At 38.2% G+C, this 15530-nt stretch overlaps 1 protein-coding gene across 2 annotated transcripts in view; it reads right to left on the reverse strand.

The window, feature by feature from the left end:
• The window catches only part of LOC121917512 (protein phosphatase 1 regulatory inhibitor subunit 16B-like), a 162042-nt gene that overhangs the window by 5751 nt on the left and 140761 nt on the right, over positions 1 to 15530 (reverse strand). For both annotated transcript variants that reach the window (XM_042443543.1, XM_042443544.1), the window contains exons 5-9: positions 13323 to 13426; positions 10588 to 10712; positions 8349 to 8474; positions 6012 to 6087; positions 4463 to 4592 (exon numbers count right to left, since the gene is read on the reverse strand). In XM_042443543.1, coding sequence (XP_042299477.1) covers positions 4463 to 4592; positions 6012 to 6087; positions 8349 to 8474; positions 10588 to 10712; positions 13323 to 13426 — 561 coding nt within the window. The remainder of the gene's footprint in view (positions 1 to 4462; positions 4593 to 6011; positions 6088 to 8348; positions 8475 to 10587; positions 10713 to 13322; positions 13427 to 15530) is intronic.

The raw sequence follows: 15530 nt of genomic DNA on the forward strand, positions 1-15530 counted from the left end.
TTTACTGAGGAGCCAAACTAAATGTGCCAACAACAGGCAGCACCAGTAGTGGGGGTGACACTGGCAGAGGATCTCTCAGAGGCAATGGCAGTGGTGCCATAGCTAGTACTTTTTAGTACTTTAATAAAGGACTCTGGCAGCTCAGTGTTTAAATGCCGGTACTGCAGCCACAACATTATGATTTTGATCCCAGAGGGCTCCAGGTTGACTCAGTGCACTTCTATGCCACTTAGCAGTGCACTTAAGCACTCCCTAAGCGGTTTACAAAGTGTAAGCTAATTGGCCCCAACAATCTGGGTACTCATTTTAGCGACCTCAGAAGGATGCAAGCCTGAGTCCAGCTTGAGCCCTTTAGCTGGTATTGAACTCGCAACCTTATGGTTTGTGAGTGAGTGGCTGCAATACAGGAATTTAACCACTGTACCACCAGGGCTCCTTCAGTATAGAAATGTAAATGCTAATGCTATGACTACAATGCAGAAGGAAGCATGGAAAACCTCTTTGGTATGCCTTTTCCCATGAAAGCCCTTTGATGAGACAATACAACAGACAATGCCAGAAGATAAGACCCTGAGGTTGAATGACACTCACCTGAGCTAATGGGGTACAGCAGAGGGCAACTACAAGTAGCAGTGTGGTAAATGACACAATTGGACTCAAGGTGATAGTCAGCTTTTGACAGGTTCAGAAGTGAAAGGAAAAACCAAAGAGGCACAAAACATATCATAGGAGCATGCAATGTGAAAAGCATGAATCAGAGGAAGCTAGACGTAGTAAAACAAAAAAATGGAACATATAAACATTGCAGTACATGGGGTGAATGAGCTAAAGTGCATAGGAATAGGACTTTTTGAGTTGCATAATTACACAATGTTTTACTCAGGAAATGAAAACCTAAGAAGAAATAGGATGGCATTAATAATGAGGAGAGATGCAGGAAAAACAGTTGAAGGATATAATGGAAAGTCTGACTGAATGCTATTAATAAAACCCTTCAATATAATCATAATCCAAGTTATGCTCCAACTACAGAGATGGAAAAAAAAAATGGAAAGATCCTGTCCTGGGCCCCAGGATAAAATTGATCACACACCCAAACAGAACTTATTGTTAATATAGTCAATTAGAATGCAAAAGTGGAAAAAAGGACAGATTCAAACATTCTAAGAAAACTCAGCCTAGGATCAAGAAATGAAGCAGTAGAGTGGCTGACTATTAATCATGAGAAATTATGGATCACTCTTAAAGAAATGGGTGTGCAACAATATTTAATTGTCCTGATACATTTACTCAGATAACAAGGCTACCATCAGGACAGAATATGGAGAAATGGAATGGTTTCCAATTGGCAAGGGGGCCAGGCAAGACTGCATTTTATCATCCTGTCTGTTTAACCTTTACACGGAACATGTCATATGTAAAGCAGGGTTAGACTCCAAGGAAGGAGGCAAGAAAATTGGAGAAAAGAACATCAACAATTTAAGATATGCAGATGACACCACACTACTAGCAGAAAACAGCAAAGACTTGGAATGATTACTAAGGAATGTCAAGAAAGAAAGTGCAATGGCATGTTTACAGGTGAACATTAAGAATATGATTTACATAACATTAAAGTAGACAGTTAAGACCCTGAAACTCTCTGTAGAGGTCAAGAAGGCTAATCTGAGACTGTTGTATTTTGGACACTATGGCCTGTTACAGACTGCCAAAAAAAGCTGCTTCAGGTCTCTTTGGAGGTATGCTGTTTAAATGATGCATGCACCTTAAGAATCTGGAAGCTGCACCAAAGCTGCACTCCAGTGCTTAGGAATGGAGTGTGGCTTTGGCGCGACCTCCGGACGCTTAGGACCCATGCATCATTTAAATAGCATACCTCCAAAGAGACCCGAAGCAGCTTTATTTTGGCAGCCTGTAACAGGCCATTGTGAGAAGACATGATTAACCAGAAATGTTAATCCTGGCTGGTGGCACAGTGGTTAAACGTGGGTACTCTTCCACAACATTTTGAGTTCGATCCCAGGGCTCCAAAGTTGACTTAGCCTTCCATCCTTTCGTATATCAGTAAAATAAGTACCCAGCTGTTGGGGTCAATTGGCTCCTATATTGTAAATGGTTTAGAGAGTGCAGAGTTCACTATTAAGCAATATAGAAATATAAATGCTATTGGTATTGCTATAATGCTTGGTAAAGTAGAAGGCAGAGGGAAAAAAAGAAGACCATATAACAGAAGGATAGACTCAGTCAAGGAAACCATGTTCCTGAGTCTTCAAGGCCTAAGGAGGACTGTTGATTATAAGGTAATATGGAGGTCTCTCAATCATAGTGACACCATAAGTCAAAGTGGATTTGACAGCAGTTAACACCAGCGCCACCACCAAAGCATCAGTTCCAGTGATGAAAAATTGCCACTAGATGGCCCTCATTCCATGCTAGAAAATTCTCTCTCTTCTCACAAGGCACAAAGATGGAGACTAAATGGAGAGCTTTAACCTCATATTCAGTCAAACTGGCACCTAGGCATATGGTCACTGCATTTGATCAGACTCGTCCCTTATTACTTGTGGCTTTCATTTCCATCTTCTCCCTCTCCTCCCCCTGTTTTAAGATTTCCCTTGTGAAGTGCTTAGAACCAACCTGTAGGACTTTGGCTTCCATCATTTCCTAAAACAATATGTACAGTAATAATGGCACATATTTAACAATCAATGATTAAGATAATGTTTACCCCAATAAGCCAAGTGGTCAGATTTTAGTCTGTGAGATTTCAAGTGGCAGAGCAAATTTACCATCTCAGACTCACACTGGCTGACCATGTACCGGAAGAGATCCGTCTTATACCTTCTTTGGAAGCCTTCAAGAGGGCATTGAAGACGGATCTCTTCCGGTGGGGCCTATCCAACGGATCTCCTCTAATCTCATTTTGAACATCTGAATATGAAGACTCGATTCTTACGACTGTGTGCAATACTGTAACAACTCTTCCCCTTTTTCTTTTTGATTGATGTATTTTGTATTATCTATGTATTTTATGATGTTTTTACTGTTGTAATCCCGCATCGATCTGAAGGGAGAAGTGGGAGATATAAATAAAATGTATTATTATTATTATTATTATTATTATTATTATTATTACTACTACTACTACTACTATGTACAGCCAATATGGTCTATAAAAGAGAAAACCCTACTTGGACTTTACACCTGTACAACCTGGCATGATCTTGAAACGGTGTGTGTGTGTGGGGGGGAATCTACTTCTTATGAGTTGGAAGATCATTAAACATACAGTCTGTGAACATTTAGAAAGCAATGCCATAATCACAAAATGTGAACATGGGTTTCTAAGAAACAAGTCATGCCAGACTAATCTGATGTCCTTTTTTGATAAAATTACCAGCTTGGTAGATGAAGGGAATGCTGTACATACAGCATAATCTTGATTTTAGTAAGGCCTTTGACAAGGTCCCCCATGATATTCTTGCAAACAAGCTAGTAAAATGTGGGCTAGACAATTTAACTGTTAGGTGTATTTGTAATTGGTGGACTGGCCGGACCCAAATGGTGCTCAACAATGGCTCCTCTTCATCCTGGAGATAAGTGACTAGTGGGGTGCCACAGGGTTCTGTCCTGGGCCCAGTGCTATTCAGCATCTTTACAAAGACTTGGAGAATACCACACAGGAGGCTTACCATGAGTAAGTCACAATGAAATCATCCAAAATTGTGAAAAAAGTGTGATTGAGGTTCACACTCCCACATGCTTCTCCCATCAGTAAATCATCTTGGAGAAGTCGGCGCTTACTCGTCCCATGAGTAAAACATCCTTGGAGCTATCATTTGACAATGGAATCTTCCGTTATTGCCAAATGGCAGCCCTAAGGACGCCTTGCTCATGGGATGAGCAAGTGCTGACACCTCCATGATGATCTACTGATGGGAGAATAGTGGGGGAGTGTGAACCTTGATCACGTTTTTTCCACGATTTTGGACAATTTCACATGGTAAGCCTCCTGTGTGATATTCTCCAAGTCTTTGTAAAGATGCTGAATAGCACCGGGCCCAGGACAGAGCACTGTGGCATCCCACTCTTTGGAAGGGGTGGCCTGTTTCACCCTTAAGCCTTCATGCTCAAAATAAGGCCATGAAAGTTCACAGTCAACCACAGTCAGTAAGAAAGCTGGCTAAAACTGAGGATGTATCCATACTGCAGAAATAAAGCAGATTGATACCACTTTAACTGTCATGCTTCTGTGCTACATGATCCAGTATTTGTGGCTTGGTGATACACCACAGCTCTCTGACAGACCAGGCTGAATACCTCACCAAACTACAAATCCCAGGATGGAGCTATGACAGCTAAAGTGGTGTCAAACTGCTTCACTTCTGCAATATGAATACATCCTGACACTACTATGGTTGGACTTGCATCCAGCTAACAGGGCATTTCCCTGTTCACTCACCCTCTGCTTCCAGTGCTTGAGGTTCTCCGGCTCAAGGAGGACTTGTGTCTCATCTGAGATTTCATGATGACATCATGTTTGTGCTTCAGTTCTAAGAGCAGAACCTTAAATTCTTCTTCTTCACAGAGGTCTAAACAAATGCAAACCAAATCCTTGAGGTGAGCCTCTCTGAGAAAATGGAGCTTCAAGGGACAAATTGGCATGATAACTAAAGTTCTGTTTACAGTTCTGCGTTTATCTGCTTTTATCTGGAGTACTACAAAGTCAACAACTGAGTGTTGGACTTCTTTAATCCATGGGTATGAACAATTACTGTGTTCAATGTAGGCATGATAAAGCTGACTGCAAACTAGTCCATCTTCAACTTAAGAAGACTGCAGGGAAAGATGCAATAAACATACTGTTCAGTAATAGGCATTTTATCATGTCTTCCCTGAAAATGTGCCAGAGTTAAAAATGGGCAGATCCATTATATTAGTTGATTTATTCTCCTGTTTCTATATTAATTCACAGATTTTTTAAAATATCCATATGATTGAGATTACACACACACACACAGAGTATATCAGAAAACTCTGATTTCTAAATGGATTTTGCCCTCAAAATTAGCATTTTAAAAACACATTTTGACACATTTCTCAGCTGAGAGCAGGATTCAAAAATATGAAGACATATAAAATTGAAGAGATAATTACATTCCATATGTGTAGGGCATGTTTTTCAGTGCATTACACAATAGCAGTCCCTGAGAAATGTAATCCAACAAGTTCATATTTACCAAACAGCAGAAAGGAATCGGAAGAATTATAATAATAGGCAAACAGGGACATTGCCATCTCCTCTACAACTATTTTTAACCCCCACTTTATGAAATGGAAATATAAAACACCAAACTCTTAATGAAATATTACTTAATGAATAACCTTACTGGCAGAAACAAGACACTAGTATGTCTTTCGCTTGCAATCTCTGAAGACTTTTTGGTGATAGAAATCCTTCATTTTCTCCAAATCCCTTTTAGAGTCTCACTGAAAGTGATGAGCCGATGTAAATCCTTTCTTACATCATGCAGGGTATAAGTATTTAATAAAAAACTTTCTTGGGGAAAAAAGCAGCTTTCTTGTGGCACGGAAGTGAGGCTATTTTGAGGGCACCAGGACAGGGCAGGGTGAAGAAATAAATCAAAAAAGGAACCAGGGTAAATTTACAGGACTGCACTGCATAAGAAAGGTGCAGTGATTCATCCAATAACATGCATCTGAGGAAGTAGACCAACTCTACGAAAGCTTATCCTACAACTTATTTTGCACAGTTAAGTCTCAAAGGAGCTACAAGATCCCACTGCATGCTAGAACGGAAATTGCAAAAGCGATTTAATTGGTTTTAATTGAGAAATTATATAATACAGGTTTTTTTTTAACTATTGTAACTATGTATTGTTTTAAATTGATTTTATTGTAAGCTCCCCTGAGTTCTTCAGACATAAGGTGGGATATCAATATTTTTATATAAAATAATAATAAATCAGGCAGACAGGATTATAGTTCACCTATTGGCATCTCATCCATGGCTGTTCGGGCACTCAGACTTGCACCATGTGACACTAACAATTCTGCCATCTGCATCTGGAATAAAAAAAAAGAACCCGCGTGTTAGCTGTTCTCCAAACCATTATTGTCTCTCATTACTGTCTCTCATACAAGCAAGTGCAAAACCCTCCTCCAACACCCCTCCCCAAAAATGAAAACTGCTATATCAGACCGGCCCTTAAAAAATCAAGTGGAAAATCATGAAAGATGCAAAAGAAAGAGGAGGATTAGGAACACGAGATTTAAGAATTTATTACCACGCATGTGCCCTGGACTGGATCAGAAACTGGATAAAATTAGACAACCCAAAATTACTAAATTTAGAAGGTTTTAATATTATATATGGCTGGCATGGATATATGTGGTACAAAAGAACAGAAGTGAACAAAGAATTCAAAAATCATATAGTAAGAAGTCTCTATTGACAATTTGGAATAAAATTAAAACTAAACTACCAAACTGGCTTTCTCCGCAAGAAGCATGGAAAATTAGATTAGCAACATCCTCGAAAAAACCTTTAAAGTACGAAGATATTGTAAAATGAGAAGAAGAGAATCCAAAAATAAAAACAAATGAAGTATTGGAATTGGAAGGCTTTATTTGTTACTGGTTTCCATACAGGTAGAAAAGAGAAAGATATAAAATGGACTTACAAGTGGAGGGTTTTAGTAAAGATGAAAATGAACTAGATAAGATATTAATAAATTCCCGGAATTCTACAATTTCAAAATTATATAAACTATTATTGGAAAGAGAACTAGAACAAGAATTATAAATGAAAGTACCATAAGATGGGCACAAAATATAGGAAACACAATAAACCTGGAGAAATGGGAGAGAGCCTGGGGACAAGATCTAAAATTTACATTATCTATGGATATTAGAGAAAATTATTATAAGATGCTGCATAGGTGGTATTATTCGCCTGATAAACTAGCAAAGATAAGTGGATCAAGGAAAAATCAATGTTGGAAATGTGATAAAAAAAGAAGGGACATTTTATCATATTTGTTGGACCTGTTGCTCAGTAATTGAATATTGGAAGAAAATACATGACTCATTACCAAAAAATTTGCAAATTCATATCAAATTTAAACCGGAAACCTTTTTGTTAAATATTATTGAAGAAGCAGAAGAAAGAAAACACTTAAAAATATTATTATATTTAATTACTGCCGCAAGAGTAGTATATGCCAGAAAATGGAAACAAAAAGAAACCCCGACTGTAGAAGAATGGTTGCAGAAAAGTCTTGAGATGACAGAAAAAGATAGATTGACGATGCTAATGAGAGGAAGATGGAAGGAGGGATGGAAAAGAGATTGGGAACTATTAATAGATTTTTACAAAAAATACTCACAAATATAATCACAATATTTATAAGGCATTAAGAAAACAAATAAGTCTGTCATGTTTTTAAGGATTATTGTAACTAGATATAATTGGGTTTGTAGAAAAGAAATCTTTCTAAGACTAAACTAATGTTATACTAATATAAATATACCGAATAATATAAGGAAAAATACTTATATGTGCCTATAGAAACAGGTTGTAGTTATAGAAGGAATGCAAATCAAAAATTGAAAATCAGACCAAATCAAAAATAAATATTTATATATGATATAAATCCTTGTTCAGATTGAATATGATGTAAAAGAAACCCAGATTAATGAATAGATGATAAAATAAGAACAATTTAACAGATAAGCTCGATGATCACCAGAAAAAACAAATGCAACGTCAATCTTGGGTCGGGGAGGTATTAGTTAAATTATTAAGAGAGAATAGAGTAAATGAAATTATAGAATCACGATGTATCAATGATATAATAGAATTTAGATGCATAGGTATATATATGAAAATAATTGTAAATGACTTGAAATGTGAATACTGAAAAACCAAGTACAAGTGCTTATTTTATATGTGTGGAACTCATTCTAATAAAAAAATAAAATTAAAAATTAAAAAAAAAGAAAATATTTTTGGACTACGATTCACAAAATCCTCCAGGTAACATAGCCACTGGCTGTGATGGCTAAGTAATTCTGAGGGTTCTAATCCAAAAGGAACTTTTCAGCAATCTGAATCAGACTGGAGATTCATCTAGTCAAGGAGCATCTTACTTCTCTCAGTGGGCAATGACGTGCATTTAGGAAGGCAACAATCAAGTTAGGAAGGCAATTTCCAGTACCTGGTATTTAGCAGTACACTGATTTATGTAGCCGATTTAGCTGTCATGCCTAATAACCATAGATAGATAGATCTTTCTTCTTTTAAATGAGTTCACTGAAACACATACATGTCCCCAGAATGCAGCAGCATGGAGGGGTTCCCAGCCATCCCAGTCCTTGAGGTCCAGTTTTGCTCCATGGTCTAGAAGGATCTCTGCCGCGTGTAGATATCCATTGGCTGCAGCAATATGTAACTAGGGGAAGAACAATGCAGTAACTTTTAAAATGGAATCTCAGACTTCATTCCTCCCACATCCCCAGCTCCATTTTGGGCCAGGCTCCTTGTACCAGCATCTCATCCAGATCTGTTTTTGTCTCATCAATCTGAGCTCATTATAGAGTCAGAATAATTTCTTAGCACTGATTTTGTAGAACTATCAATAGGTCTTTGATTATTCATCATGGGTTTCTTGATATTGGACAATCATGATTCTATTCCAAAGTCCCTTATCTCAAATGCTTGGGACCAGAAGTGTTTTGGATTTTGGAATACCTGTATTTGCATATATGTACATAATGAGATATCTTGCAGTTGGGACCCAACTCTAAACACAAAATTCTTTATGTTTCATATACATATGAAACATACCTTATACACATAGCCTGAAGGCAATTTTATAGAACATTTTTAATAATTTTGTGCATGAAACAAAGTTCATGTACATCGAACCATCAGAAAGCAAAGGTGTCACTATTTCAGCAAAAAAGTTTGCAGTTTTGGACTACTTTGGAATCCCAGATAAAGGAGACTCAACCTGTATGAGGTTTTATATTGTGTATGTGTGTGTTTTAAAGTAAACTAACCCATGAAAAATATTTTGATTTTTGGAATATTTCAGAATTCTGGATAAGGGAGACTCATCCTGTATTCCATGGCTCTTTCTGCTCCTGACCGGACCAAACAAAATTTACCTGTCTAAATATACAATCCAAACCCATACTTTTGACTTCTTTGTTGCATCTGTACCGGACTATTAAAAGCCTAATTGTTAGGATTTCATGAAACCAGCAGAGGGATTTCATATTGAATTGATTATAATTCTAATAAAGAACTTCATAAAGGTTGTGAAAGCTTGGCATCCCAAATTAACATTATTTTTCATATCATGCTGAAACAAGTTTTCTTCTGGCCAAATTAGATGTAACCAGATTAATACTTTAAAATGTTATTTTGAGAGACTAAAACATCCAGAATCCCCCAGCCAGCATGACAAATGGTTATGCTGGTTGAGGAGTGGTGGCACTATTAAAAAATGTTTCCAAACACTGAACCTGATTTCCAACATTTTCTTCTTTGGCTACAGCTACAACTGTGCAACATTCTAAACTATAAAATAATATGTGTTTATCAATAAAGAATAAAAATAAATCTAAAGAATTCAACATAAGAACTAATCAAATTATACTTTACTGATAAACAAATATCTTATACTATGTGCTGTTGTTTTCCTGACTTTCTTTGTCAGTTCTTCTGTTTAGAGCCAGATTTTACTCTTGTTTGTTGACTTTGAAGTAAATCGTACGTCAATCCTCCTTTTGATCATGAGTTTTACACAGCAGGGAAGATGTTATAAACTTTTTATTTTCCTTCATACGGGGGAGGTGGTGATAGCATTATCTAACAAAAACATAGCTATTATCAATTTTGCAAAAGAAAAGTGTAAATTGAACAACTGCCAGTGAGGTTGAAAAAGATAAAGAGTCCTCAACCCTAGTGGCATGGACCTGAATCAAACTGCCCCCCTCCCCAAGCACCTTACTTTAAACCAGAACTTAAGCCAGAACTGCCTATCTACAGATTATATTGAACTGCAACTCCCAGCAGCCCTAGCCATCCCAGCCAATTCTGATAAACGCTAGAGGTCACAGGAACTCCCATCCCTGTTTACAAATTTCTTTCATCACAGCTAATGATAACCAAGGAGTCAGTGGAACTGTACACTAAGGAAAGGTTAGGAAAGGTGTTGGTTGGACATTATTTACTGTGGACTTGACAAACAAGCTTGCTCCCACCATGAAACATAGAAGCAACCTTGGAGTTCTCATGAACATTTTGGTTGATTTAAGAGAGGAGAAGTGAAGCAAAATGTTTGTGTTTGTGTGAGCACACAAACTATGGGACACAATATTCTTCTGTTTTAAAAAGTACTGCCTGAAACTATTGTCATTTCAAGAACTTACACTTCCCCTCCCCCCACCCAAAAACCCCCCGAATGTCAAAAATCTTGAAGATTTGCAAGTCTTATATTCAAAAGCAGCCAGCTTCAGATCCCTTTAGCTACAGAAATACAGTGGAATGTGTCTCACCAAAGTAGCACCTTGAGCATCCATTCTGTTCAGTTCTTGCCCAGTTGCTATCAGCTCTGTGATATCATCAACCATTGTTTGTTCTGGGGCTGCTCGTGTCTCATTGATTTTCTCTTGTGTGATGCCTGTAGTGAACAAGAGGAGATGACAGTGAAAATAACTTTTTGCGGGTTGGTGAGAAATCAGACTGTTAGGGACAGCATGCAGTTACATTTGTTTTTATAGGAAAATTGTTTGGCTGGCTTATGTTGAAATGTATACAATAAAGCTGTGGTGTAGCCCTTATGTTAAAGAAGACTGCTTGAAGAGGAATGTTTTCCCACATAAACACATGCTTTTTATTCCATGGTGGAGAAAGCCAGACTAGGGATGGGGGGAGCAAAACAAGAAATGAGGAAAGGGTTGAGCACTCCATCCCACTGCATTTCTGTTCCAAAATCCCCTTTTACAAAATAATTTAGAAAAACAACATCAGGACTGGTGCATGTGTTGAAGAAACCTTATATCAATACCAAAGTGAATACCTTCTAGGGAAATTGAACCTGAAGATAAGCATTGGAATTCCTGGAACTTCACCCTGGTTGGATGTGCAGCACAATCTGTATAAATAGTGGATGGAATGGCTAAATGGCTGCATGTAAATGAATTGTAGCCATAAGCCTGAAGCTCTGGTGTGCATCAGAGCACAGGCCTGAGAAGCAGCTTCTTCCCCAGTTGCTTGGAGAAGCAGCTTTCTATTGCTCAGCATTTTAGTGCAAAATCAGTAACCAAAACAGACATTTGGTTCAGAAAATTCATAGCTGAATAGCAACACTTCATGGATGGGCAGCTATGGAAGGTTATAGGCCCACATTAGACCTCTGAGAGATGGAGGGCAGCACTTGCTCCATTGCATACCTTGCAAAAACACATTTTTGCCCACAAATGCTCCCTCTTTTACATTTTCACCATGCTTCAAGCCTCCCTGGATTTTTAACAACATATACATATATAATTTTGCAACAAAAAAGAGGCACTTGGGCCCCCTGTAGGCCTTTGCAATGGCCCTGGAGTATCACATGCAGAACACGCTTGGTCAACTCCTGCAATGCCTTATGCTTACATCGTTTCATGGATGTGGAAGGGTAACTTAAAAGTGTAATCCTATTCATAACTACTCAAAATTATTTTGATTCATTTATTAAAACATATATATGTTTAAAAAACAATTTTGAACAATAAAAATAATTTAATTAGACTAAAACATATTAAATACAAACTAAAAATAGGTTTAGAAGATTAAAAGTTTTTAAATCTGCCTTAACATTTTGAAATAAATCAGTGAGATACAAAGGCTTTGATAGACTTCTGAATGTATAATATATACAAACACAAGTTTTTGTGCCAATTGGGCCATCAAGGGGAGGGTATTCCACAACTGGGGTACTTCTCCTATGTCTTCACACAGTAGTATATTGACCTCAGTGGTGGGACATAGAGGATGACCCTCCTTCCCAGAAGACCTCCGTCCTCAAACAAATACATATAGGAAGAGGTACTCCCTCAAGTATTAAGCTCCCAAACTATGCAAGACTTTGAATGTCATCACAAGCATCTTGAATTCAGACCAGAAACATATTGGCAGCCAGTGCAATTCCTTTATCATCATTCTACAGCTTGAATATCTCTTATTCAAAATGCTTCAGACCAGAAGTCTTTCAGATTTCCCCCCAGTATTGAAATATTTGCATATACTTAATGAGATATCTTGGAAATGGGACCTAAGTCTAAACAGAAAGTGCATTTATGTTTTATATACACCTTATACACAGAGCCCGAAGGAAATTTTATACAGTATTTTATTATATTGTGCTTGAAACAAAGTTTGTGACCACTAAGCCATCAGAAAGCAAAGGTGTCCCTATCTTAGCCACCCATGAAAAGTGTTTTGGATTTTAGAGCACTTTGGATTTTTGGATAAGGGATACTTATTGAGCCATTGCATTTTGCACTAGCTGCAGCTTCCAAGTCATCTTCATGGGCAATGTGTCTGTGCTTTCAAGTCACCTGTCAGCTTTTGACAACCCAATGAATTTCATAGGGTTTCCTTAGGCAAGGAATACTCAGAGATAGTTTTGCCAATTCCTTCCTCTGAAATATAGCCTAAAGCACCTATTCGTTGATTGCCTCCCATCCAACTATTAACCAGGGATTATCCAACTTAGCTTCCAAGATCAGACAGGATCTGGGGCATTTAGGGTATTTAGTGCATTTCAGCAGAATATCTGGGAAGTTACAAATGTTACTTATTACTGAATTACTGTGGCTCCATGGAAATTTCCTGAAAGTATATACAGGACTGCAGTTTTCATGCCTGACTCCTACATCAGAGTAGACAAAGCCCCTTCCAAGGCTACTGTAGTAGCCATCAAGCTCTAAGAACTGGTTTTTTTCTGCATTCCCCAAAGTGACTTTAGAGCAGCAGCAACTCACCTTTTAAATAGGCTGCAGCACCCCCCTTGTACTGTTCAACTTTTTTAAAAAGTCAAAACCCAAAGTGGACTTTTATCTTTATTTTCTTTTTCTAGCAATCTATGTGACCCCAGGAGCAGTAAATTGGTTCTGTATCTGTGGCAGTTGCCTATCCATGTCTAGGTGTTTACCTTTCTAGTTCAAAACCAGTTCTGATGGTAGAAAAATGCAAGCGAACCCCAAGATCCCATACTTTAAGCTCCGATTCTCATACCCTGTCTTACCCTGGTATGCCATGCAAGTCTCAATGACGTCTAGAGTTGGTTCATCCTCACAGAGGTCATATGGCATGTTGCCATCTGCGTTCACTGCCAGCAAGTCTGCCCCACTGCAAGAAGAAAGCCATGCATTTTAAAAAAGCATTTAAATAAGAAGCACGCTGCTAATAGAGAGCATGACTGCAAGACTGTAAATAAGCCAGCAACTCTCTCAGTAAAGTATGGCTGACAACCATCCTTTTCCTTGGGAAAAAGCCACATTATTGCCATGTTCTTTGACTCATTGCCTGTTGTCTTGAACTCTGCCTGGCCTCTATTCTTTTAGATTATTTTTTGGACTGCTTTTCTGGACCGATTACTGACTCATGAATGACCTGGACCAGACTAGACTAACTCTGCTTTTCCACTGATGCCTTGGTGAGCTTGGACTCTCTCTCCCTCTCTCTGCTTAAAACCTTCACAAGGTGCTGAGGCTTTGTGCTGGGAATCTGGCTAATTTCTCAAGGGCAAAATAGGAGACTTACCATCTCTGGAATCATACTACCATCTAAATTTCAAATAAGTAAACTGTCTCAGTGGATTCTTTGTTTGCTTACAAAAATACCCCCAACCCCACACTCCACATTGTGTCTAGTTTTGAAGCCTGGGTGAGGCCTGACACATTATGTGGATTTAATTCAGTCAACATTTATGTACTACAATCACACCCTGCATTTGAACACAAGGTTATCAGCATCCCTAAAGCATAAGATAAAATAAAAATTTGTAGCTAAAGCATACATGCATACAAGTTAAAAATATATAAGTGAAAAAAGAAAGTAACATTATCAACAAGTTAAAAGATAATGCAGAAAACTTCTTAAAAGCCAAAAGCCTATCCTAATAAAAACTTTGCCAGTGAAGATGGAGTTCCAAACACTGGGAGCAGCCACTGAGAAGGCTTCTTTTGCATTCCAGGCAAAGCATGGCTCTAATGGTGTTAAGACAGAAAGAAAGGCATTAGACTAGAACAGGATTCCCAAACTTTGTTCTTCCAAATGTTTTGGACTTCAACTTCCAGAAAGCTGTGCATTGGACAAACATGCTTTCATTGTTCCCATGCTCTCATTTCTTTTTTAATCATCCCATCCTAGTACTGTAGTTACTTTATGAAAGGTACCAAGGTTGATAGAATTCCCATATTCTTCATTCTGAACCACATGTAGCCTTAACATGAAAATAATATTCTAATACAGATTAAACTCAGTCTGCCTTGACATTTACAGCCTTTGAAGTTGAGACCAAGCAATTGCTTGCATTGATATTCATGTTCATTTTTCTTCCCCATGAGAACGGAGGAAATTACAATGTAAAACATACTAGCCAGCTATTTTTATAGAGTCTGTCTAAATCAGCAAACAAAGAACGGGATCAAACATCCTTTGTGCTGCTGCTACTTCTACAGGTCTCTCTGGGCTCCATGTTCTGACACTGAAGCCTTTTGATTCTGTATTTAAACAGGCTCTTTGATCTGAAAGCCTTCTTACAGAATGATACTTTGATTGGAACAACCACATGCTGTGTTGCATTCTGCAACAAAACAAAACAAAATAAAATGTACCCCATGGCCCCTTCTGGTACAGTCAACTTGACACAGGACAAAGACTACAGCATTCTTATTACTGAGGCACCAGCCAAATAGGGATTATTTGTTTTTTCACATTTGTATTCCCTTGTCCTTCCAGAAATTTAGGACAATATATATATGGTCCTCACCACCAGCTGTATCTTCCCAACAGTCTGCTGAGGTAGGCTGTAATGAGACATTATGTTTTGTTGACCAACCATAAAATAATGAGATTAGACACAAAACCAGGGCCATCTTTATTGACCTGGAACCTATTTAAATGTTTAAAGCCTGGGGCTGAGCAACAAAAGCAGGGGACAACCTGATGTGGGTCTAGCTGCGGCCCAGATGTCAACCTATGACTCCTCCCCAGCCAACCCTTGAGCAAAACACCAGACCCCAAGGGCAATCCAAAGAGATTGATTCCTATCTTGGAGAGACAAAAGCTACAGCATTCCTATTACTGAGGCACAAGTCAAGTAGAATTGGTCTTATCACATTTGTCCCAGGAGTTTAGGGCATTGTACTGTATATAAGGTCCTCACCACCAGCTGTATCTTCCCAACAGTCTGCTGAGGTAGGCTGTAATTAGACATTTATATATGCAG

Source organism: Sceloporus undulatus, unplaced genomic scaffold (genome assembly GCF_019175285.1).
Source record: "Sceloporus undulatus isolate JIND9_A2432 ecotype Alabama unplaced genomic scaffold, SceUnd_v1.1 scaffold_22, whole genome shotgun sequence".
Taxonomy (NCBI): domain Eukaryota; kingdom Metazoa; phylum Chordata; class Lepidosauria; order Squamata; family Phrynosomatidae; genus Sceloporus; species Sceloporus undulatus.